Source organism: Protopterus annectens, chromosome 8.part0 (assembly GCF_019279795.1).
Source record: "Protopterus annectens isolate FY-2018-M chromosome 8.part0, PAN1.0, whole genome shotgun sequence".
Taxonomy (NCBI): Eukaryota; Metazoa; Chordata; order Ceratodontiformes; family Protopteridae; genus Protopterus; species Protopterus annectens.
In genome coordinates this window covers 1,926,347,244-1,926,374,695 of record NC_056741.1, presented here as the reverse complement: position 1 = coordinate 1,926,374,695, position 27,452 = coordinate 1,926,347,244, and the positions used below count along the sequence as shown (strand labels likewise).

The 27,452-nt window shown below is 39.6% G+C and overlaps 1 protein-coding gene across 4 annotated transcripts in view; it reads right to left on the bottom strand.

The window, feature by feature from the left end:
- Positions 1-27,452, bottom strand: part of LOC122809727 (anillin-like) — a 1,124,352-nt gene that overhangs the window by 190,117 nt on the left and 906,783 nt on the right. For all 4 annotated transcript variants that reach the window (XM_044081431.1, XM_044081433.1, XM_044081432.1 and 1 more), the window contains exon 18: positions 12,723-12,744. In XM_044081431.1, coding sequence (XP_043937366.1) covers positions 12,723-12,744 — 22 coding nt within the window. The remainder of the gene's footprint in view (positions 1-12,722; positions 12,745-27,452) is intronic.

Sequence of the window (27,452 nt, the reverse complement as noted above, 5' to 3'; positions counted from 1 at the left end):
CTTTTGCAATCTTCAGGTCATTCTCGCCTTTAGCATTTCCAGGAATAGCTTCTGGGGAGCCCCAGCATGATCCACAAATGGATGACCCACAATTATGTCCCCCAAAAGTCTGCACTTGCAGAGTCAGCTTACCTCTTGAAGGGGAGTTATCCAATCCATGGGAGAGGGGAAAAGAAGCGTAACTTGGGTACTATCCCAACCTAAAGAGAAGCAACATTGGGGATGAGGGGACTACAATGAATATACTTCAACATCTGCATTTACGGAAAGTTCGTAAAAAGCTGTACTATTTTCTATGTAATTCACTGTCGCAAAACTGATTAAGGTGATAACTCCCAAAGCTTATGGAAAAGGTGGTGGCTGACCTGTAGATGGTCAGTAGACTCAAGGCCCTACAATATGGCCATGGCAAAACTTGCTGGAGCTCTGAAGATGCTGCCTAAATTGTAATATTTGGCATAAGTATAGACAGATGACCAGCTAGCTGCTTCCATTATGGTCTGCGTTGCTACACCTCTAAGAAAGGTTGCGGCAGTAGCAATGGACCTGCTGAAGAAAGCTCTCACTGTTAGAAATGCTTTCCATATTGACTACAAAAAAATGGAACACCGTGGGCAATCCACTTTGAGATAGTTTGCTGATCAGTCTTTTTCTTCCTTTTGCAAATGTTATAGAGTCAGTCAGACTTTCTAAATTGCTTTGTCCTGTCAAAGAAGAATTCAACTGCATTTGCACAACTAGGGAATGAATTCTTTTCTCCACTTGTTTTTTGGTGAAAAACATTGGCAAATTAATTGATTGATTTAGTGGCAGTTCTATAATCAATGCTGGCATGAAGAAAAGCATGGAATGCAGGAAGACCCCCATCCTTTGTGGAACACCAGAATATATTCACTACACGAGAAAACTTGCATTTCTAAGGTTTATCAAGGTTGCCAAAACAGCAGTCTTTCAAGATAAAAACCTGACAGGAGTGAAAGCAGCCGTCTCAAAAGGAGGGAGTGTTAGTTTTGTGTTTTAGAAAAGTTATGTTTTCTAGGTTGAAAAAAAAATGGGTGGGGTCACAGATGCAGAACTCCTTTTAGAAACTATTTCATAGGCAAATGGCAGAAAAGTGGGTATTCTTTTAGCAGACAAGCACATATGGCTGAAGCTTGTATCCTGACAGATGAACATGGTAACTGCTTTAAATAGGTCTGGAGACAAGGCCCAGGGACATCTTGGCTGATAGTGGGTCCTGCCCTCTCTCATCAGCAACCTCTTACAAGTTGCTATACAAGACTGCCTCATGCTGGGCTTCCCATAAGATGTTTATGTCCTTAGAAAACTCGTGGCTGGAAAGGATAAGTGATAAATCATCCAAACTGATGGCCTTAGAGTCCGCAAATGTGGGTGAATGACCAACCCCCTGTTCTAGGCTAGAAGGTCCACATATTGGGGTAGCATGAATGGTTCTCCCTCACCAAGAAAGTTCCTTCTTGATATAAGGCAGAAATGGAATGCTCTAAGAAATACGTATGGTGACACCATTGCAGTCTACATATGTGCAAACTTGCCAGGGAAATTTAGGCCATGTACAACAAGAAATTCTCTAGCAGTAAGACTGCTGAAACAAGCAAAGTTGATTGTGTTAAAATGAGGATCTTGTGCCTGTCCTTGTCTATAAATACTTCCAAGAAGGTTGCTGGCTGTAACTAAGTTCTTGGAGGTTCTAGGACAGTTATATATCATGAAAATCAGTCACAGTGCCCTTTACAGCCCCCCCCCCCTCAAGGAAGCATGGATGAGGCAAGCATCCAGATGTAGATAGATGTGAAGGTCTCTTTTCCTACAAAAAGCAATGGACTAGGGCTAGGCACTTAGTAAATACCCTGGATACAGTAAACAAGACAATACAAAGCACAGGAAAGTCAAATGGCAGTGTGAGACCACTGCCTCCAGCTTTAGGAACTGCCTGCCCCCATTTGCTATAGGGATGCACAGGCATCCTTAAGATCTAATAGCACCGTAAAGGCTTGTGGAGGTATTAGTGTGGCAAGACATTCAATAGAGACAGCATCTTGAATTTTGGAACCACCAGAAACATGCTCAGTGTTCAGGACTTCCAAGATGACTGTGTACTGATCAACAGCTTGATTAGATTTCTCCCAATGTGAAAAAAGAAACACGAGCGCCAGTGATGTTGTCAACTTGAATAAAATGCATTTACTGCCCAGAACGTACATTGCCTGCGTGCCAGCAATGAAAAAATTAGAAGACCTAAAAGAAAATCAGACAGAAAAGGTGAAGAGAAAGCAATGGATGAGAAGAATCCTGCAGCTGTTTCAAGCTTCAGCTTTGGTACAAGTGATGGCTTCCAGTAATTCAGAAGAAAAAAAATCAAATGTTCTTAGAGGTGAATATAAAATAAATGAAACACTGAAGGAGTACATCAACTCACTTAAAGCTAGAAAAAATAGAAACTTTAACTAGCTATTGAAATGAACTGATAAAACTGCAAAAATCAGACGTTGAAATGAAGAAAACACTGGGTCAGGTATGAGACTTCTCAAGAGGAGCATTGTCAAAAAAAATGGTAGAGTTAGAAGGCAGATGCAAAACAGACGGGAGGAAATATTTACCCAATAAAAAGTGAGCCAGCAAACAGAAGGGGACTCTACTTCTTAATTAGTCTGACAAAGCTTATAGATGGACTTTACCAGTGAAACTTTTTTAAATGTTCCAAAGGAAAATGCTTGAGAGATAGAAAAAAAGCACAGGAGTTAAATAGGAGAATTAGCAGTACCTTGGACTTAAACCAGAGTCTGGTTTTGGGAGATGAACAGGAAGACAACCAGCAACACAAATTAATGAATAAATGGGAGACTATTTTATTTTATTTATTTTACATTTGTTAACCGGGCTAGTCCAACAGGATACATGTCCATTTTCAGTGGAGGCCCGAGGAGAAAAGCTCCGCTATCTAACAACATGATAATAAACAGTATTTACACAATACATAAGGCATTACACGCATGAAAAGAAAAGTAAATACACAATTCAAAATAAAAAGCATGAAGAATATGTACACAGTATAAAGAATTTTCAAGCACAGAAATACTTTGGGTATTTTAATGACAATATGAGGAAAGTACATAAAGGTAATAGGAGGTAAAGCTTTTACTTGAGTTTTGGAATGGGTAGAATAAGACAGGATACACTAGGATGTTTAAAAGTAAGCAGTAGAATATAGAGAAGGGTATAGTTACAAGATTAGAGAGAGCATTTCTTAGTAGAATTGAGAACACTAATAGCTTAGAGCTGGGAGAAAGTAAGATGTATGCAAGAGTAGTGAGGAGCAGAAAGATCAGCTTGGGTAGTTGCAGGAGCATAGCCAGTGGTTGGTAAGGTAGTGTTTTAGTTTAGTTTTAAACAGTGAGAAGGAGGTTTGGGTTGTCAGGTTGGGAGGAAGTTGATTCCATATTTTACCAACTGAGTTGGAAAATATAGAGTCACCTGCAGTGTTCTTAGATAGAGAGGTTTGAATCAGTATTTTACTAGACGAGCGAAGGTTTTTTAGGTTGTTGTAAGGCTTAATAAGGGTGGAGAGCATAGGTGTATTATCAGGGTGGTGAAGGGCTTTCTGGGCTATAGAGAGCTGATAGTATTGAATCAGGTGGGGTAGCTCTAGCCATCCTAGGAAGTGGAGATTTCTGCAGTGATGTGTTTTATATGGGGAGGCAGTGGCAAATCTGGCAATGTTATTGTGGGTTGATGTAAGCTTATTGATGTTATATTTAGAAAGGTTAGTATATATACGGGAAGCATATAGTAGTGTAGAGATAAGATGTGTTCTGGCTATGGTAGTTCTAGCTTCTGGAGTTAAGAATGATTTGATTCTGTAAAGAGAACCTAATTTTCTATTAGTTGCTTTTATGATTGAGTTAATATGAAAGTCAAATTTAAGTTGGTTGTCAATAGTTATGCCTAAGAGTTTGGTTGTTTGGTCAGGGGAGATAAGGGTGCCATTGTTAGAAGTAAGAGAGAAGTTAATAGAGGGGGATTGGTGTGTAGGTAAGAAGAGGAGAAGTTTAGTTTTCTAAGGGTTTAGAAGAAGACAGTGATTAGAGAACCATTGCTCTATGGTAGTACAAGTTTTTTGGGTAAGGTCGTATAAGTCATTTTGGTTGGAGGCAGAACAAATGATGGTGGTATCATCAGCGTATTGAATACAAGTAGTTAGAGGTGCGACAAGGTGTAGGTCGTTAATAAAGATGGAAAATAAAAGAGGACCTAGGATGGAGCCCTGAGGGACACCTAGAGAGGTAGGTAGAAGCTCCGAAAGATTGTTGTTCCATAACACTGCTTGTTTCCTATTTTGAAGATAGGAAGTAAACCAGTTTAGAGCAGTGCTATCAAGAGAAAGAGATTTTAAGCGATGTAGGAGTAGTTGGTGATTCACCATGTCAAAAGCTTTTGACAGATCTACAAAGAAGGCCGATAAAAGAAGATTGTTGTTTCGGTTATTATTAATGGAGTCAATAAAGGATAGTAAGGCTGTGGTGGTGCTATGGTAGGGACGAAATCCATGTTGGCAGTTTGCTAGGAGATTATTGTATAAGAGGTGATTAAGTAGCTGTTTGTGGATGCATTTCTCCATTATTTTTGCTATAGGAGATAGCAGCGCAATAGGGCGGTAGTTAGAGTAGTCAAAAGAATCACCCCCTTTAAAGAGTGGGATGATGTGGGAGATTTTCCAGAGTGAAGGTATAGTACTTTCTTTTATGGTTCTGTTAATTAGTATAGAGATTGGGTAGGCAATAGCTTTAGCTCCTAGCTGGAGATATTCTGCTGGGATTTTGTCGGCTGAGGGTGTAGAAGGTTTAAGTTTTTGAAGTAGGTTAAGAATATAGGAGGTAGGTATGGGTTTAAGATGAAATGGTGGTGGGGTGCAGTTAGGGTAGAGCAGGGTCAGGGCTTTGTTGGTTGGCTAGATTAAGTATTGTAGAAGTAAAGAAGTTATTGAAAGCATTTGCAGTATGTAAGGGAGAGTCAGGGTGGGAGCCTAGTGGGCTGGGAGTTTCAACTTTGCCGGGGGATAGTAGTGTGTTAATAGAATTCCAGAATTTGTGTGGTTGTTGTTGGGAGGAAATCTGTAACTGGGTGTAAAAGTTTTTTTATCTTGTATGATAGCTAGTTTAGTCGTGTTTCTTTTTTGTTTGAAATTAAGGTGGTCAAGTGAGTCTTTAGTAGTTCGCCATTTAGCCAGGCTTTGTTCCTACTTATTATAAGTTGTTTAGTGTTACTTGTAAGCCATTGTGCTGTCCTGAATTTCATGCGTATAGAGCGCATGGGGGCATGATGATCAAGAATGGTAAGGAAGTATTGAATCAGGTGGGGTAGCTCTAGCCATCCTAGGAAGTGGAGATTTCTGCAGTGATGTGTTTTATATGGGGAGGCAGTGGCAAATCTGGCAATGTTATTGTAGGTGTTAATGCAGATTAATGAAGTAAAAATGAGACGACACTTTTCCACCTGTTAAGAGGGAAATTTAAGGAATAGGTAGTGGAAATTTTTCAAGAGTTGTTATAGAAGGTAGAACAATCTCAGTAAGTTCTAGCTACTGAGTGGGATAAAATAAAAATGCAGTTTAAAATAGGGTAGAAATAAGAGAGGTTAAGAAGTAATGGGACTTGCTTAGAGGGACTAACCAAGGTTCAAGTACTGCAGAATAAGGGGAATCTCACAGAACAAGAGACAAAAATGCAGAGTGCTAAAAAGAAAAGAATGGAGTATCTAGATAATATGCAAATGCTTAGGATTGGAGTTGAGCAACTATTTTGTTAAGTCCAGAGCAAACAACTTTTAGCACAATGATTAAAGCAACAGAAAGTTGAAAGGGTTATTGCGAAACTTAAGCATATAACAAGAAAAATAACCAGAGATCCTTTAGCTGTATTACACATTTCAGAAATTTTGTAGAAATTTATAAAATCAGAGAAATGCGAAAATAAAGAGCACAAATGGAAATATTTATGAAGTTTCAATTATGCCAAGGTTAGAGATAGATGAGGCTCTATCTACAACTAACAAAGATAGGAGGACATGAGATAAAAAAAAAAAAAAAAAAAAAAAACAGATATTCTTCAGAAACTTCTCCCGGAAAAGCAGTTGTGGTGGCTGTATTACCTAAAGACAGTAAAGACCCATTAGATCAGGCTTCATACAGACCCATTTAAATTTTAAACTATGGTTATAAAGCATTTGAGTCTAGCTAAAAGAGTGGCAACAGTGTTGCCAAAATTGATAGATACAGATCATTGTGATTTTGTGGAGGGAAGGCAAACATTTGATAACATTAATAGAACAATGATTATCCAAGAGTGAAGCAGAATGCAGGAAAATACTATGGTCACCGAGTGCTGATGCAGAAAAAGCATTCTACAGAGTAAGCTGTGAGTAGAGCAATGGAAGCATTTGTATTCCCTGAGACAACAGTAAAGTTAATTAGAAGGATATATATGAAGTATCAGAGGCAAGAATTAAAGTCGCAGGGTTCCTTCTCCAGTAAGTTCTGTTTGAACAGAGGACCCAGGCAGGGGTGTCCTCTTTGCTACAGGATCTGAATTGCCTAGATATACTAAGACCTTATTAACTTTTATTATGCTGGCTGCCAAAAAAGCAATTACTAGAAAATGGAAATCAAATATAAATCAATTGTATCTGAAGTACTGAATGTTATAAGAGATAAAAAGTGAAGTGTTTTCTTTAGAAAATGAAGGAGCACAATTACATAGAAATAAATGGAAACTCTGGGAACAATAAAAACAGAATAATCTTCAGGAGGAGGAGGGATTGAGGTTTAAGGGAAGGCAGGAATTCAGTAATTTATGTAATGCTGGGCTAATGATAGCTACTACAAGGAAAGAAAATATATATGATGTATAAAGTATGTAAATGGAAAAATGCTATTATGGTTTGCCTATGTCTTGAATGATAACTCAATAAAGGTTGTTAAAGATCCAGAATGGGTCTCCAAGCCCATTCTTTCCTTTGGAGTAGGAAAAGCCTCGAGTAGAACCCTGCTCTTTTTTTTTTTTCTTTTTTCTAGTACCCTTTTTAATGCTCACAGTGTCAAAATCTTCTAACTGTAGGAGCATCACATAGTGATCATCTTTTGGAGCAGGAGAAATGGCCATGGATTTTATTTCCTCTGAAATTATAGACAGTAGCCTTTTTTTGGATAGTTTGTCATATCTAGATGGTAGGGAACGAAAAAGGTCCTGGATGGCCTTCAGTTTTCTTCTTCTCTGGCTTCTTAAACACCTGCTCTGAGTTCAAACTGTATTTCCTTATCCAGGACAGCATCTACGATTACTGCTTTTACATGCTCTGGAAAGAGCTGAGTCCACAGCCTAGCATGTCTGCTAACCATACAGTCTGTAAGCAGCTTTGAATTTCATGGGGTGTCTGGCAATGTAAGAACTGAAGTTACACAGTTCAAGCATATCCTAGCTAAGGCCCTTATCCTCCTTTTGTCTTCTTACACTTATTTCATGTTTGTTTACGGGTTGAATGAACTGGTGCAAGGACTCTTTTTCAGCCACAGTTCTGGCCAAGTCAGGAATGACAATATAAATACAAATGAAACATTTTACAATAAGATGCAAACAGATTAAACAATACATTTGACCAAACAGGCATTAAAAAGAAAATTAAATACATTACACAGCAGTTTAACTAAAGAAGGTACACTAGACATATACAGCCCACCCCAAAAAAGGTAGTATATGGATAAAAATTGAAGTGAGTCAATTTTGTGAAGTGCATTGCTGTTGCGTTCAAATTTGATATAATATGCATAAGACATCACAAGCGAACATACAGAAGCACATAGTGCTGAGCTGTACAGAGTGCAGTGCAAGAGGGGAAAACCTCATAATGGAACCTATAGTGCAAAGAATAACTAATAAATAGAAATAAACTATAGTGCAAAGAATAACTAATAAATAGAAATAAACTATAGTGCAAAGAATAACTAATAAATAGAAATAAACTATAGTGCAAAGAATAACTAATAAATAGAAATGAACTCTAGTGCAAAGAATAACTGAAATAATAATAAGCACGGCAAAAAGTAGGAATTTATTTGCATTAAAAACTAAACCCCTGACTCTTCTCCTCTTAGCATGTTATAGTTCCAGTATTGAGATGGAGAGATTTTCAAGTGAGAAAAGGGGGGTGCAGAAAAAAGTATGGGTATTAAATCCATCCATCAACCCCTTTTTCCCATTTTTGCATGGGGTCAGGGTGTCACTTTCAACAGCGACAATCATCTCTAGCCAAGGTTTACACGCCGGGTGGCTAGCCCTGCCACGGTAGTTCATCTGTACCACTCACTCGCACCTATGGCCAATTTAGTGTGTCCAATCCACCTACTGCATTGTCTTTGAAACATGGGAGGAAACAAGCGCACCCTGAGGAAACCCACATGACTGCAGGGAGGACATGCAGACTTCTCACAGAAAGCACCCTGGCCAATGTAAAACCAGATTTGAGGAAGGGGAGGAGGCAAAGAAGTGTATTAGTCAAAATATCTTTAGCACAATGTTTTTCTCTATCAAGTAAGGATGGAGATGGAGGAATAAGTTGCAAATTTTCCAGAATCCAATTTAAAATGGAACCCTGATATGGAACCCTTACAACTAAATTGTTCAGTGCAGTAAACGACCAAAGCACTAGATTTGTACTCCACCCCCTCCAAATATTTATCTAGTACCCTTGATGCCTTAACTAAAGGGTAAAGATGCAAAACTGCCAGCTTTTCCTCCCTGGTTAGAAGTAGATAAACAGTAGCAGTTTAAGTTGCATAAATCCTAACTTGACATACATCTTTCCAACTTTTTTAGGAGCAGTGGTCAGTTTTCATGCATCAGAAAACTGTTAGTTTTAAAATAACCTAAGGAGTGTAGTAAAGTGACTGACTGCTACAGTTTGTATCACTGAGTTGAAATCTACTGCAAACTACAGAAAACATGCCAATCTACTACAAGCTGTTACTGCATAAATCAAAATTCATGAATCAGGAAGTAGTTGGACAGCTGCTTAGCATACAGGAAACACAAATATAAAAACTGCATATTTTATAATCAGAAAGTCCACTTTAGATGACAAGATGACAAGAGCATAATTACTGCTAAAGGAGACGGCACAAAAACACATTTACACACAATCTTTAAAGGATAATGTCCATGGCAAGTGCATGCCTAAAGATTATGAAACCACTCCGACATCACAGTTAGTACATTCAGACACTTGATCATACCGGATTCTAAAAACCTATCACCACTCATGAAGCCAACTGAGAAATAATCCTACTACTTAAAATCAGTCTTCAAACCATTTGCTGGCACTGTGGTGTACAGGGATGAAGTACTTACTGAAACCCATAAAAGAGTTAGATTAGCAGTTGGGGTGCTGGAAGAGGTGAGTGTGGAAGAAGGTGGCTCTGGTTTGTTGCTTTGGTAACACCTAGAGGAAAAACTAAGTGTTACACTCACAGAGTTCAAAACTGTCAAGACTATACTGTCACTATGCAAGTGTAAAAGCTAGAGAATTGGCTTGCAGAGAAGTAACATGTTGTTGAGCTCAGAGAACCACCATAATGAAGGGGGAGCTCCCAAAGGGATGGGCAGACTGCAAACTGGCCCACCCCTACTACACAGCTCTCACTACAGGGAACTGAAGAGACTGATTAAGCTGGGCTGGCACAAATGGGACATAGGTCTCTCTCCTTACCTGGAAATTCCTGTCTCCACCCAGTGCAAGAAATTAAATGATTTGTTAAAGTTAGGGGAACCATCAAACAGGGTCTTGTAGGGATGGGGTGAGAATTTAGTTCTTACAACCATAACACTACAAAAAGCCATCTCTCTCCCAACAAATCAAATGACTTAGCTCCTATATATTAAAGGTCGTTATTCATTCTCATGCTATAAGAGTAATCCAACAAGGCATCTTTCACAGCAGTCAATGGGTGCAAGGCACAGACGTTTAATACTGAATGGGTTGCCAACCCATCAAAAAAGCTCAGGAACCACCCCACCCACCCAGGCAGTCACCCACAAAGGCAATTTAAAGGATTTCCAATTGACCTCTTTGCAATGTGGAAGAAATATGGCAAGGGCTTATAAACATGTAAAGAACTGCAGAACATACAAGTGGTACACTGCAATGAAAATTAATCAGTATAATGAACTTCAAAGGATAACTCAATTTTCTTTAAGAAAAGATGTGCACATACCTTACCTTGACCTAGCCAAAGCTTTTGATACAATACCCCTCTCAAGCATTATAAACAAGTTCTTTAAATTATGTTTAAACCCTTTTATCACAAGCTGGATAGCCAGCTGGCTCACTGATAGAACCCAGGAGGTCAAAATAGGTGAGGGCACCTCCAGCAAGTAGCCAGTCATGACTGAAGTCCCCCCATGGCTTGGTATTGGGCCTACTTCTTTTTGGCATCTACTTTTCTAAAATGGAAGCAAATACTGAATGTTTCTGGCTGACACAGTTTGCAGATGATTGTATGCTGGGGGTTATCGACCCGCAGACAGTAGATTTCTGACTAGCAAATGGTGTCAACTTAACGCTAAGAAATATATAACTGTACCATTTAGGAAGTCAACTATCCTGGCCAGTTATAAAGTTGATAATATGCCCCTAAGAGTCGACCCAGTGGTCAGGGATCTGGGTACATACACAGACAGCAGCCTTACCTTCGACCACCATGTGGCCACAATGGTAAAGAAAACCTTTTATGTTGCGCAACTTATAACACCATGACATCTAGGTCCGAAGAAATCATTATCCCACTGTACTCTGCCCTTATCAGACCAATCACAGTATATTGCTCCCTTTGGTATGTATTTAACCAGGCATATGCAGCAACTACAGAGACCTGAGAGGTCACTTACAAAAAGGATACAAGGTGCAACAAACTTGCCTTATACAGTGACTTAAAGTCCTTTCCCTTAACTCATTTCATGGGTGGCACAGTGGTTAACGTTGTCACCTCACGGCAAGAGGTTCTCCGGTTCGATTCTTGGCTGGGGTGCCTTCTGTGTGGAGTTTGCATGTTCTCCCTGTGTTTTTGCGTGGGTTTCCTCCGATTTCCTCCCACATTCCAAAGACATGCATCTGGAGCATTTCTCCCCGGGCCTCTGCTGAAAACAGGCTCTGTGGAACCTAGTCGGACTTTCCCGGTCAACAAATGATAAATAAATACAAAATAAAATAAAAAATAAATTCTCCTACAAATTGCTGAGGGGTAATCTCTGCCTGGCTTACAAGCCATCTGCAAACTGCACACTTATGAATCCCCTGCATATTCGTACGTCAAACAGTACCAGAAATACAAGGTCTAGGGACCAGAGTTTTGTCTGTGACTTAACAGAATGTGGCTGGAGAGAGATATGTGTCCCAGCGACTGTCCCTCTCATGGAACAGGCTTCCCATCCATGTGAAGCTGAGTTTGCCTATTACCCAATTTAAGTACAACCAGGAAATATATGCTGGAACGTAATGATTTATTTCTGCTCCCATTGAAATAATTCACTCATTTTGTTATTAGATTTTCCTCAAGAAAAAAAATCATCTTTTTCTGAGACCAACACTTTCCTCAGGATTATAATACTCAGCTTGAGAAGAATTAACTGAAGAATCAGTACCACATCTGTCTGCACATCTGACTGGATATCATTGTCAGACTGTGAGGGAAATCTTTTTCTGTAACAGAGAGAGGAAAAAGGGCTTAACACATTAAAAGCAGAGTGTAAGCCCTTAAATACCAGCAAATATTCTCTGTCCGTAGTTATACCATTTCTACAGTCTGAATGCACCCAGCATGTCTTCCTCTTAAGATGAAAGAAGCCAATTATACCCAGTACTACTCCCACCCTGAGGGGACTAGGGCCAAACACAAAATACTGCTCCACCCTGAGGGGACTAGGGCCAAACACAAAATACTGCATCACAATGAGGGGACTAGGGCCAAATACAAAATACTGCATCACAATGAGGGGACTAGGGCCAAATACAAAATACTGCACCACACCGAGGACAAAGGAGCAAGTACCAACTACATCCGGTACTACTATACCTTAAGGGGATGAGGGCCAATTACAATTAGTGCTACTCAACAATAAGTAAGTGGAGGAAACTACACAATAAAGGAATAAGGAACAAAGCAAATGTTTCTACACCATTAGGGGATGAGGACCAACTACACTCAGTACTACTACTTAACCTTAAGTGAATGAGGCTAACTACACTCTTTAAAGGAACTACACCCATTGCTACAACATCCTAAGGGGGCAATAAGTACCACACACAGACTATTTTCTATAAGGATCAGTTGACACTTAAGTAAACAACCTTTATTACTCAGGGAACAAAATGAGGTGGTGGCAGCTCTTGAAAAAACTCTCTCACTGCTGGGGAAAACAGAAACTCCACACTTTCAAGTCCTCATACATTACTGACCAAGTCCTCATACATTACTGACCATCACATCAAGTAGTTCAGCCGTACTTTATACTCTTAGGACTAAGACCTGGATACCATTTATCCATGAACATTATTATGTGAGAAAATGGTGGCAATTAATAGCACTATATTACTTGTGCATATTCCGTCACCTTGTACTCAACACCTCCAAAATCAAATAATAAAATGAAACATACCTGGGGAATTCATGTTTGATTTCTGAAAGATAGAAAAATATATATGTTAAAGAATTTTCGTGACAAGAGCAGTTATATTATGTTGCTTACTTGAAAATAAAACTATTAACAATGCATTAGTGTTCTTTGCATTCACAAAGTTGTACTTCACAATAATATTCAATTCAACAATGCTTTTTCAAAGTTAGAAATAATGAAACTTGCAAATAATGCCCACAGCACCTGCACTGATTAGGTACTTTCATATTACAAATAACAATCTACCCTCAAAAAGGAAAAACATTTAAAAGAAAGATGGAAATCAGCATTCAATGGAGTGAACTTTGTTTCTAGATGATTGTCGCTGTAGATTTCACACCCCAACCCCATGTGTTAATATGGGAAAAAGGGTTTGTGCATGGATGGACGGCACATAGCAGTAATGTAAGTACTCAGTTATGCTTCCAGGAATTGGGGGTGGGGGGACAATTAGAATGTAAGAAGTGTATCTCATAGCCTATCATAAAGGATGCAGCTAAAGCATATTAGGCTGTTGTAGAGATCCCTGGCCTGAGACCAGTTACTATCTTGTTAAAAATTAGACTGCCTTGGATTAAGAGAAGGGTTAAGCCAGACCAGTAGACTACTAAGCCAAAACATACTTTGGCCCCAGAGCAACTGGATGGAAGGGAACAGAGTGGGGCACACAAGACCTTCATTGCCTGCCTAGATGATGGCTTCTTATATAAGTTCATTGGTTCATACTAGGCTATCTGCCCTAGGTCATTTATAAGCCTAGCCAGAATGTGTTTGGCTTTCGCCACCCATTTTAAATTTATTTTGCTATGCCCTTTTTCGAGGTTAGTATACTGTGCCTCTGTCTAACAGTGACACAGAAGTGATACCCGGGGTAAACCTATGATCTCTCATCCACTCATCAAGATTCCTCTTGAAGAGAGTCAATGAGGGACTCTGCCTAACCTGGACTGGGATTTTATTCCAGAGTGAAGGGAGCCTCTGGGTTATGAATCTGTCCCTCCAGCATGTCCTATTTATTTCAGTGCTGAGGTTCAAGTCTCGAGCGTAGCTCGATGGGATTTGGATTTTCTGAGGTGCAGCATGTCCATTAATTCCGGGTTGGACATGGCTTTATACGCCAGGCACAGATCGCCTCTGAACAGGCGGTATGCCACTGAGTCGAGCTGGAGTTTCTTTAACCGGGCAGCATATGGCATCTGTTTGAGCCCTTTGATCCTCTTGGTGAGGTACTTTTGTGGTCTTTCCAGTTGCTGCAGGTGTCTGGTAAGGTACATCCCAAAAGGGCATTGTACTCAATTATGGGTCTGATGAGGGATGAGTAAAGAGGCACAATGACCTCCCTGATCTAGATGTGAATCCCTTCATGATTAGGTGGGCTATATAAAATGTTTTTAACCACTTTGGCCACGTGGTTGTCAAATGAGAGATTGCTATCAACTTGGGTCCCCAGGTCCCTAATTACTTCTTCTGTACTTAATGGATTACCACCTATGTGGTAATTTGTGGGCACTTTGTTTTTGCCAAAGGGGATGACTATACACTTTTTGGCATTTAGCTTGAGGCCATGGCTCTGGCACCAGTTGTCTGTTTCTATGAGGCCCTTTTGGAGGATGCTTGTGTCGGCTGGAGAGTCGATTATGGCCCAGTTTGCAGTCATCTGCGAACTTGGTCAGCCACAGTCCTTCCGTGTTAGCCTGTACCTCCGAGAAATATATACCGAACAAGAGAGGTCCCAGGACTGAGCCTTGTGGGACACCACTTGTAACTAGTTTGGAGTCTGACATGGCTCCAGCAATTCTAACCATGTGGGTTCTGTCCTTGAGCCAGTTTGCAATCCATCTAGTGACATAGGGGTTTATATTTAAGCTGGTGAGCTTATCTATAATGCCCGAGTGGGGTATTGTATCGAAGGCTTTAGCGAGGTCCAGGTAGGCTGTGTGGACCACCTTCCCCTCGTCAATCGCCTTGGTGACTGTTTCAAAGAAATCAACCAGGTTTAAAAGGCAGGATCTGCCCTTAACAAAGCCGAACTGGGTAGGATCCAGTGTCTGTAGGTCCCCAATATCTTTATTTATGAGGTCCATGATGATCCTTTCCATAGCTTTGCAGACTAAGCTAGTCAGGCTTATGGGGCGATAGTTTCCAGGATCCGTTGAGGCACCACCTTTATGGAGAGGGACCACTGTTGCTGTATGCCACTCTTTGGGCACATATCCTGTAGTAAGGCTGAGATTGAACAGTAGTTTTATGTTTGGGTTTAGCTCTTCTTGGAGTTCATGTAGGACGCAGCCCGGGACACCGTCTGGTCCCATTGATGCTGAGTTTTTTGTGTTGGAGAGGGCGGTTCTTACCTGAGCATCTGAGATGTCATGGGGGCAGCACTCTGCTGGGATAGATATTTGCCCTTTTGGTGGGGGGGGGGTTTGCGCTGAACCTGTCAGCTAGGATGTTGGCAATGTCTGTGGGTTCAGTGTATTTTTTGTCATTTTGGACTAATTCTGAGCATATCTGGGAATTACCACCCAGGTTCCAAACATAACTAAAGAAAGCCTTGTGATTATCCTTAGTGTTCTGTGCAATTTTTCTCTCAAAGCTGGCCTTAGACAATTTTATGAGTGCCCATAGTTTTTTGCTAATACTGATCAGTGATGCCTTCCCTTTTTGGGATTTTGCTCTATCATTTAGTAGCTTCCTCCTTCTATTGTATAGTTTGTTTATGGCTGGGGTCCACCAGACAGGACGTCTGCCTTTGGAGGATTGGATCTTGGTTTTATTCGGGATCGCATGATCCATGCATTCCTGAAGGTGTTCATAGAATGCGTTTATAAAGGATTCTGCGGTCTGGGCCGTATTTTCCACAGGCCCGGGGGCTTTGAATGATTCCACCTCGGTTTTGAGGAGTGTGAAATTTGCTTTAGAGAAGTTTTTCACTGTGGTTTTCTGGGCAGGGGGTGGGGTCGGGATGTGAATATCCAGTGAGATTAGTTTATGGTCTGATCTTACCAGTGAGGGATACACTTCTGGTCTAGAGCATAGAGTCCCCATGTTGGTGATGATCAGGTCCAGTATGTTTTCCCTTATTGTGGGAGTGGTAACAAGTTGTTCCATAGCATTTGAGTTTATAAATTCTAGGAACCTTTGAGCTAGGGTGTTGGAGCTAGAGTAATGCTCGCAGTCTATGTTTCGCTAATATAATGGTGTTTGGAGAAACCTTCATATTTTCCAGTGTTCTCAGGAAGGCCGAGTGGGGTTCCTGGGTTTGGGAGGGTGGTCTGTCGCAGGCTATAAACTGGAAGGCAGTTTTACCCACTGTTTGTTGCACATGGATAGTCTCTGATGCTTCGTGCTTTGCCACCAACCTGGAGGTGTGGGTATCTTTTATGAATATCGATACTCCCCCCTCCTTTTGTGGTTCGGTCCAAGTTTTGGGGCCGAAAAGCATGGTATGAGGTATAACCTGGTAGTGCTGGGGTGCTCTCGGGAGCCCTGAACCAGGTTTCTGTTACTGCACAGATATCGATGTTCTCCATGCTAAGGAGAGTTTTGAGTGCGTGCATCTTGAGGTTTAGACTTTTGGCGTTGGGTAGCATTACTCAGTTTCTTATCCCTTGTGATACCTATGGAGGTGGGTTTGTCTTTTGAGCCTTGCCTAAAAAAGGCACTATAGGGGTAGCAAGAGCCTTTGCCAATATCCGAAAGCCCAGGGGTGACAGGTGCAAGCCGTCCCTAGCGAAGCATCGTGGCTTGTCGAGCATATCATCCCAAGCTGACAGGCATTGGATCCCCTTTGAATGACACCAGTACTTAAGCCAATTGTTGAAATTGATCATCTTGTCTTCATATTGTAGCATAATTCTTGGTGAGGGTAAGATACTACTCAAGGTCAGGGTCATACCGGCCTGGGCTACATGCTCAGAGAGCTCCTTTATGTCTCTTTTCATGTAGTCCAGGGAGGTACGTCTTGGGTCATTCACACCAGCATGGACAATGACTGAGTTATATTTGTACTTGCCTTGGAGTGACCCAAGTGCTTGTGTTATGTGGCGGATCCTAGCGCCAGACAGGCTGCTCACCGTGACCCTCTCCCTGTTCAGCCTGGTGAGCGGGACGTCAGTGTGCCTCATGATAGTCACCTATTACAAGTGTATCAGGTGTGTTGTTTAGTCTTAAGGGCTGTGACTGTTCGGCACACTGGCTTTGTGAGATATGTGTTGCAAAGTCCCTTTTTTGGGACAAACAAATGGCTTAAAATCTATAAGAAGCAAGCCAAGAGATAAAGAAATATAAAGAAAATGGGTGAAGCTAGTGCCAGAGATGACAACTAGATACCTCCCATTCTTTCCATTCAAATGTAAATAGCTCAGCCTTGCACATCCCTCTGAAAACTTGATGCAAATCCATCTCCATTGCAGGGTCTTGGCTTTTCAATTTCCTGATAACAGCTATTTTCAGTACGAGGAGGATAGCACAAAGCAAATTAGCTTGTGACTTTGCTCAGCCTCTTCTATGCAAATGGCCCAACAAATAAACTGAAGTTATGTACTCAAAATAACTATGCATCTGTGTTGCAATAGTGTGCAACCTCCAAATGCATGCACTTCATGGCACAACCAGAAATCGGTCTTTGATAATATTATAGATTGACAAGATGGAACATATTCATAATAATGTAGAAAACTATCCAAAATATTTCTGAAGATATGATGCAATTGGCCATCCTAGAGTCATCACAACAAAGGGCTCTTTTTTTTAGTGACCGTCATCTCAAAACAGCCCAGTTTTCCCAACTGGTCACCATTTGGCCCCAGGGCTAATTCAAAAATGCCTTGAACATAACTGGCAAAAGCCTTTGTATGCAAACAAGTGCTATCTAGCATTTCTCAACAGTTGGTGTTCCTCCACTATCATCAAACCTCTTCTGGTCGATCCATTAAAAAACACACGCAGAAATCTGCAAAAATAACCAATTGCAGGCCATCATGGGTTATATGCATAACAAAAGAACAGTATAAATTCGCACAGAAGTTAATATACTTGATACACAATCACTGAATATTCAAAAACAGTAATTATATACATATTTACATAAAAGAATAGAATAAACAGCCAAATTGGAGGAGAGAGAGAGATGAAGGTAAGAGATAAAAAATAAATAAATAAATAGGGGGGGGGGTGAGGATGAAAGTGAAAGAGTATGACTAATGATGTAGAGTAAGTTATTTCAGTTAGGATATAATCTGCAGGTAATATGAACCCAGTTGATTGTGAGAGGATTAGATTCTTTTGGAGTTTTTAGTATTCTCCACCCAGCTAGGTATGCACATAGTTCGGAATGTGTGAGCAATTAGAAAGAGGGTGAGAGGGGGTATATTAGTAGTTGCCTGCACTGCAGCAGGTTCCAAGTTATTTGGCATGCTCTGTAGTCAAAAGACAGTTGCATTAATACTGTTTTTGTAGGCACTGCTTAATGTCTGAAATCTGAGTAGACAGTGAGTTTAACTAGGTCCCAGGGAATACACTGCCATTGTTTATGGGCAAGGACTGAAAAGCTATGAAAAGTAGCCCTATCAAATACATCCAGTGACATTTCACTGTTCATACAGAGTACCTAACAGGACTCAAACTCCAGTTCCTGCATAGCAAACTAGGTGGGAGGAGGAAAGTTATTTATCCTATCCTCCTAAGCCAGACCCAAAACATCAAAGGGACTCCTTAAACATGCTCAACCACCAGTGTCTTGCTTTTTCACAGAAAGGGCTCCCCCAGTACAAACTATTCTGCATTGCACAGGCATAAAATACCATTCCAGGTTAAGGATGGTCAATCCCATCAGTTATAGTAGGGTGCACGGAGTTTCCAAGCAGACACTCAGTGTCTACCTATTAAATATTTATCATCATACTCAGTTGTAAAATCCGATTCCTCTGGCATCCCTTCCTAAGCTTTATATGTATTAATGCATAAGGTTAGTCTGTTGCCAAAGTATGAAAATCCATTCCAATGGGCATCAATATCATGGCAAGCTCAAAAAGGGGATGAGGCAAAGCCTTGAGATGGCATCTTCTGGTGGTCCTGGAGGGTCAGGTATCTCCTGAAAAGTACAGTTCCATAGCAGTAGATGCCCTTCTCTTCACTGTTGCAGTATTCGTTACCAAAAGGATTCCCTTCCTAGGATAGCCCAACATTCAGTCAGTATACCAAAGCCTTATGATTTTATAGATGTCATTCGTCACCATGTATGCTCTCTTCTCAAGTCGTATGGCATAAATTGGACATACTTCTAATAAAATCATAAGGCTTGGTATACTGGCCAGACACTGTACTACCCTCACCATGGAATCTCTTTGGTAAAGAATACTGCAACAGTGAATTGTAATGACATCACCCAAGATGTTGCCCATACCACTTATATTATTCAGTCAATTCATTATCAAACCAGGGACCATACTTTATGCTGGACAACTCAGCATGAACTTATAGCCATATTAGCAGTCATTTAACTTCTAAGGGGTTAGATACAACAATTCACACTCTTAACCTAGGGTTATCACGTTACTAAATTTCCAAAAGCAACCTTGACAGAAAGTGTTAACAGAGCAGTCCATCACTCCAACACTCCTCAAAGCCTACCCCCGCCATGAACTTTAGACTTTCTCTCCACCTTAAAGTACACAAACAGCAAATACAAAACTAAACTTTATACATAAAAAAATTCTTATAAAGAAAAGGACAAGTTTCTCTTTTATTGGTGTCAGCAAGACCCAGCACCCTTAGGATATAAATCTGTGCTTTACAATAAAATAGCAGCATTATGGCTACCTACTGTAATTCTAAGACCTGTAATTATGTGTCATTGAATTTACGTGAAAATCAAGTAAAGCGCAGAAGAATTCTGAATAGTGCTTCTCCTTTTAAAGTTGCTTTTCTTAGGGCAAGATTCCCCTGCACTCCCCACATTCCTGATTCTTGTATATACTCTGCTTCCACATACTAAAGATCAGCATACATTGGGGAAAAAAAGGAATATTCCTAAACAAAGCAATATCAAGACTGAAGAGATGTAATCTCCATTTTCACACATTAATTCTTGCTATTCCAGGATTTGCACTTATGAGTCTTGGAATTTAAAACTGTTACCCTAAATTTAACCCAACTCTATCTCACCAACAGGCAGGCAGCACTACCTTATGAAAATGATCAATCCTTAATCTATCAGGTTTCTTCCCTCAGCAGAGGAAATATCAAGTCCAGGGTCTCGGAATCACAACCTCCCTCTGCCAAGAGTCCTATATAAACCCATAGATCATATTCTACATCCTCATTACATTAAATATAAACATGTACTATTTTTCCAAAGAAAAGGTCAGTGGAGTATCTGCTTATCTTTCTGAACCAGAACACAGACGTACTCATGTTAAACCACAAAAAAAAAAGAGTGAAGGGCAAAATGACTACTTTTAGGAGAGCAGCCACTGGCCTCAACTACTACCTCAGTGTATGAGAGTTGCGGCTCTAAAGCCATAACATGAATCAAATCACAAAAGATCAACGCATTTGGAGATCTACCCTAGATCCACAAATGGTCTATTGACTTCCAGTCATCTAAACAGCATATAAATGCTGAAGATATGTTTGCAGCTCAGTCAACATAATTAATTCACAATCATCATACATCTTGAGTCCAAAAAGACAAGACAAGCAAAGCAAGCCTATCATCTACCTCAACTCTGTCCCACCTAGAGGGCTGCACCATCCAGATGAGTGTCCACCCAATGCACATTACAATTAATTAAATAAGGTGCCTAATAAATACTAGGATGACAGTCGAGAGTCACTTCCAATAAGATGAACCACACAAGAATCATTAAATCACAAAGGAAATAACAGAGTGGAGTAACCTGACCTGCTCCTGCAACGATGAAAAGAAAACAGTAGTTAAGAACCCAAACACTAAGATGACGTTTTGCCCCTCTCTTTCCATAAGCATGTGTGTGTATGAGTCTGGTAATGTAAATCGACAATGTCTTTGGTTAGCAGCTTACCTGCATATACTGTTTGATTGACAAGTCATATAATTTACAGTGGTACAAGATACTTAATACCAAGGTTGAGGAATATGCCCTTTCCTATTTATTGTGCAATCTCAGAGTTGGTATATTTAAGTAGCAGGGGATGTGGTAAGAACAGCCCCCCATGTGGGGATGCCCTTGCTCTGTGTTTGTGACTTGGAGCATGCACATTTTGATGCAGTTGATTTTAGTTTTGAAGTTAAATGAGCTGTGATATTGTGCAGTATCAATTCATTTGCATACTTCCATATTACATCAGTGTCCATGTGAATGTGCATGTATGTATTTAATGTGAATATATACATGTATGTATATACATACAGATATATATTCACGTGTTACATATATATGCACACTTGCATATATATGTGCATGGCTACAATTGGCATTGTTGAGAAGTTAGATCATTGAAGCAGGAATCCCATTTTCCCATTTCATTGACAGTTATAATCAATAGTAATGCAATGAATTAGTGCAAGATTGGCAGTTTAGGGAAGTTTCTCCTTTTCCCCACTGTTGTACAAACTCAAAGTACATATTATATGGACTTCCTAGATGGCTGCACACTGTGTGTAAAAAAAAAAAAGAAACTCGGAAAAGAGACTATGAATTTGTCTTTTTGGGTAAATTTCAGTTACTAGCTAGTAAGTGCACTGCCTGGATGCCAGCAAAGAAGAAATTTAGAGAACCTGAAAGAAAATCAACTACAAAAGGTGAGGAGCAAACACTGGCTGGGAAGAATCCTTCAGCTGTTCAACAAAATGCAGTTGAAGCTCCAGCTTTGGTTCAAGACATGGATTCCAGTAATCTAGAGGAAAAAATAGGTCAAATGTGCTCAGGGCTGATTGAAATAAATGAAACACAGAAGGAGTATATCAACTCAAACAAAAGGCTGGAAAAAAATGGAAGACACTTTAAACAAATTTTCAGCTGAGCTGATAAAACTGCAAAAATCAAGGTCAAAATGAAGAAAAGGCTGGCTGAGTACGAGACTGCCCAAAAAGAGATGTATAGGGAAAACCTGAGATTTTCTGCTGTGCCAGAGAAAATGGAAGGAACAGACTGCATTAATTTTATGAAAGTACAAATATGCAACTGGACTGGTATTCCACAACAGGAGTTAATTGGAAGGACACATTGTATGCATGCTCCAAACCTGGCCATGACCTCTAAAATAAAAATGCAAGCCTACCAGTAGAAAGAGTTAATTCTGATAAAACTGTTGCAGAAGGCAAAACACTAAAAGTTAGACAGTATGGTATTTGTGGAAAATGATTACTCACTGTACATCATACAGAAAAGGAGTAAATTTATTCCAGCAATTGGGGAATGTAGAGAAAGAGGTGTGATATTCAAGCAGCTGCATCCAGCTATCTTCAGAATATTTTTTCCTGGAGGGTCTTTCATTTTTTATGCAGAACACGCTAAGGAGGAAATAAGTTTGTCCAACACAAAGAAGGGGATTCTGCTTCTTATATTTCTGATAATAAAGCTCAGAGAGACTACGCCACTAAAATCTTTTCCAGTGTTCCAAAGGAAAATGATTGAGAGAGAGAGAAAAAAAAGCAAGAGAGAGTTGACTAGAATAACCAGGAGTATGTTGGAAATGAACCAGAGACTGCAGCTGACAGATGGAGAACAGGAAGAAAATCAGCAATTTGGAAATTAATGAATAAATGTGGGATTAAAAAGCAGCAATCACACTTGTGAAATATGGTGGAACAAGAAAATCTGGAAATATTGGACTTATTAAACTGGTAGAGGACTCCAAATCATATGCCTAATTTCATGTCATTAATGTCTGGAAGAAAATTAAGGAGCGGGAAATAAAGTAAAACAGTTTTTGCTCTCAACAGTATTTTTATAAAACATGTCATAGAATGCATGTTTGATAAAGATTTTTCAGTTTTTTGTGTGTGAAGGATACTAATGAAAACAGGTATATTTTTCCTTCTTGTTCAGTTTCAAAAAATGTAGGCACTGCAGTGTAAAAAGAGACAAAAGCCTAGATAAAAGAGCATGACTTAAATACAATGTATATGCTTTTTCTTACTTTTGCATAGGGGAATGACTGGATTAAGGTCCTTGGCTTGATTTAACAAGTTTTAAAGTAATAAAAGAACATTGAATGTAAGGAAAAGTTTTCCTTTAGCAAATAAATGTAAACAATGCAACATGAAAAGCTTGTAGCTTAAGGCAACTGTGTATCGGATTCTCCTGTTTATATGGAGACAAGCTGATAAGTCCAAGAAAAACAGAAAACTTCAGTGGCTAAAAGATACTGTTTTATGAAAGCATTCAAGTTGTTTTCTATATCTGGGAGAGGAATAAGTCAAAAACAGACAGCACTTAGTGTGCAAGTATAAGCACAGGCTGTGTCATGCATCTTAGCATTGATAACTTCATTATAGGTCAATTCAAGCCTGTGAGCATAGCTATCAATCTGGGATAACTGTTCCTATTAGAAAGGTTTAACTTCATTATTAGATGATGTGCATAATATTGTTTTTGCATCAAGTTAATAGATTATGGAGGTGTTCTGGGGGTGTTTTTTTGAGGGTTTTCATTAAAACAAAATTCTTAAGATGCGAGATTCAAATGGTATGACAAGAAACAACTGTATAAAAGATCAACCTGCTAAACAGTTTACATACATGCAACACAAAAGCTGAAACTAGACATTTAAAACAGCTGTTCTACAATTACAGGTGGTAATAACTTATCATAATGGCAACACTTTCCATATTATCTTTTAATGTGAATGGTTTCACAGGTATATACAAAAAAGAAAGTAGTGAAGTATATTAAAAATGCAGAGGGCAAATAGCTACGCTACATGAGATGCATTTGGAAAGAATTGAGCAAGTGAATTTGATAAAGGATTTCAGAATGATCATTCAGCAGAATACCTGGGACTAAGGAAAAGGGGAGTACATATGTTAATTGCTATAGGTGCTCCAAAAGTGATAGAAGAGGAAAAAAGATAACAGTACACTTGTAGGACTAAGGGGCTACTGGCAAGGGAAGAGGATTATGCTGGCATGTTATTTGCGCTCCATCTAAAACTGCTATAATGGAGCTTAAGAAAATTATGGGAGAAATCAGCTTTCAGCAGGGAATATTACATAGGTGGAGTCTGAAATTTGATTTGAAATAATAAGGATGTAACTGGGGGGTCTATAAGGGAAATATAACAAAAGGGGTAGATTTTTGAAGAAATTTATGAAAATATTTGGTACGGAAGATGTGAATTCAGTAGTAGGAACTCGGACAGAATTTACATATTATTCCCCAAGGTACAAAAACTGGGCTAGGCTAAACAGAAATTTTACAGAACATGTGCATTTAATTGAAAGCTTTGATGTACACCCAATGATTACTTCAGATCATGTGCCAGTAATAATGAAAATACAAATGCAGGGTAACGAAATAAAAATGAGACACTAGCACCTCCCCACCTAGCTATTAAATGGAAAGGAATTAAAGGAAGGGGCATTTAAAATTATTTGGGAATTATTAGAGAAGATAGAAGTTTATTCAGAAAATATGGCTAGGGAGAGGGACAAAATGAAAGTTGTTTAAAAATAGAGCAAATATAAAAGAAAACAATAGGGTTAAGAAATAACAAAAATCATTTAAGGGGACTGACCAAAGGTTAAAGTATTGCTAAATATGGGGGAACCTCGCAGAAAAAGAGGAGCAATTAGAGAATGTTAAACAAAAAATAAGGGACTACTTCAATAATATCCATGAATTTAAAAAGATTGCTGTTAAGCAACTGCTTATGATAACTCCAGAGCACAAAAGCTTTTAGTACAATGGCTCAGACAACAAAAAATATAAAGGGCTGCTGACAAGCTTATGGAGCTTGTAACAAGGAAAATAGATCTTGTAGAGATATTAGAAATATTTTGGAAATTTAATGAAAAACTGTATAAAGCAGAGAAATGTGGAAATCAAGAAAACGTACAAATTGAATTGTTTATGGAAGAATTAAATATACCAACGCAAGAGATAGATGAGGCTCAAATATCAACAGTTAAGATAGGAGGCGAAGAGATAAATACGGTGACGCATAACCAATTTATAGAAAAGTCACCAGGAATAGATGGTATTCTTGTGCAAGTTTGGAAGCTGGGAGGCAAGAAAGTGATAAAGATCTGGAAGGTTTTAACATTATTTTAAAAGGAGAAGCACCAACATCCTGGAAGAAAGTTGTGGTGGTTGTAATACTAAAGATGTTAAAGACCCATCCGATCTGGCGTCAAATCAGACATTTCAATTCTAAACCATGATTATAAAGTGTTTATGTCTATAATGGCTAAAAAACTGGCAAAAGTGATGCCAAAATTGATAGGTATGGATCAATGTGGTTTTCTGGAGGGCAGGCAAACATTCGATAACATTAATAGTGGGAAGCAGAATGTAAGAAAATATCAGTCGTCGTTGGGTCTTGATGCACAGAAAGCATATGAGAGCAAGCTGGGATTTTGAGTAAGGTAATGGAAGCATTTGCATTCTCTGACAAAATAAGGTTGATTAGGAGGATATAGGAGAATTCAGATACAAAAATTAAACTGAAGGGGTTTCTCTCTCTGGGACCAGGCAGTGATGTCCTCTTTTCCCTTTGTATTTACATTATATTTAGAACAATTGGGAAAGAAAATAAGGGACTCAAACTCAAGGATATAATTGGCATGGTAATCAAGAGTAGTTGGCTTTATTTGCAAGTGATATTTTGTACTGGATAAAACCAGAAAGACATTTCAGTGTTGTGAAACATTCTGAGACAGTTTCAAGTCTTTTCTGGACACAAAATTAAAGAAGATAAAACAAAGCCAATAGCTGTAAACTATGTAGTCACATGAATTGGTTCAGTAATACTCATTTATGTAAGAGTATAAAGGATTAGTTGGGATAAAACCACTTAAGCTAGCAGCTCTAGGAGACTATCTCTGATAACCTTCATGCAGGAGGAATAAAGACACCTTGCTGAAGTGACCAGTAGTTTATTCAGTTAAGCAGGTAGATGGACAAGTATTCTTGTTCGAATACATTACATTCAAAAGGTCAGTTATTTAAAGGCCGTTACAGACGATGGTGGAAAGGTCCATGGCAGCTAATTGGAGAAAAACCTGGGAGATGGAAAACAAGGAACCAATACCAAAGCATAGAGTCCCTTATTTAAATATTCCTGAAAGATCAGTGAGGGTTTACCACCAGCCTGTGAAACCTCATTCTTAGTTAAAAGGTTTTAGTTTTATTTTTAACTTCTAAACAAAAACATGACAACAGTATGCCTGCCTGTGGGTGTGATAGACCAATCAGGCAAGTACAGGGACTGCCTTACAAACCCACAGAAAGATGTTATCCTCAAGGGACCCTCTGTTCCCGTTTAGACACCACTTCGAAAACCTCATCTATTTGTAAACATAAGAATTTTTAGTAGCAGGTTTTCTATCCTCCTCCAATACCTGCTGCACATCCTCATGAAACAAGTACCTAAAAAGTACCTAAATAGAGTCATAATAGAATTGTCTAGTCTGCCAGTTGTAGTCATTTCAAACTGAGGTGCACCAGTCACCCGAGACTGCATAAGCAAATCTAGAGTGTGAGGAAGTATATGGTAATTGCCCTTCTCCAATACCATTAGAATGGAGAACCAAGATTGCCTGGGCCCATAGGGGGTTACCACAATGATCTTTAGCATTTCTTTCTGAAACTTTAGAATTACCTTGTGAATCATTGTAAAGGGTGGAAATGTACATAGGAACATTCCTGCCCAAGGGAATGAGAATGCACCTGTCCTGTCCAAGGGAATGAGAATGCACCTGCCCTGTCTAAGGGAATGAGAATGCACCTGTCCTGTCTAAGGGAATGAGAATGCACCTGTCCTGTCTAAGGGAATGAGAATGCACCTGTCCTGCCCAAGGGAATGAGAATGAATCTGTCCTCCAAGCATGACTTAAAGGATGCCTAGATCAAAAATTCTCCAGCGGTCTGCTTTGAACGGAGGCAAACAGATCTATTTGAGGTATTCACATCAGGATTAGATCCTGAAGCACCACTACCTTGGGCTGACACTTGTGCAGGTCTGCCCAGGATTTGCTTAGTCTTTCTGCCAAACTTTGCTCTGACAGGATGCATGATGCCTGAAGAGTCAGAAAATGCTGTCACCCAGCTCCCAGGCCATCAGTGCTAACCAACACAAAGGGCATAACATTGTACCACTTGTTAGTCAAAGTACTACATCACTGTGGTGCTGTCCATAACCCCAATTGAAGTACCTGGAGCTCATAGGTGGTGAAGGACTTAAAATATGGATCACCTCCAACATTTCCTCAACACTGATGTGTGTGTGCATCCTTGGGCCTCCAAATGACTTGCACTACCATAGACAAAACACCTCAAGCAAAGGTGCATGAATCTGAACAGATTGCACTGGAACAGGTGGGAAGAAGGTAAGCTCTGGACTGATATTTAACTGTGGTCTCCACCACTGCAATTCTTGCCTGAAGGGCACCATTGGCAACTGGAATTCAAAGTTTCGTACATATCACTGAATTTTTCTCAGGTGGAGACTGGCAAATATCATCAGAGTCATGGATGCAATCAGTCCTAGAATGTTTTGGAAATCTCTTGC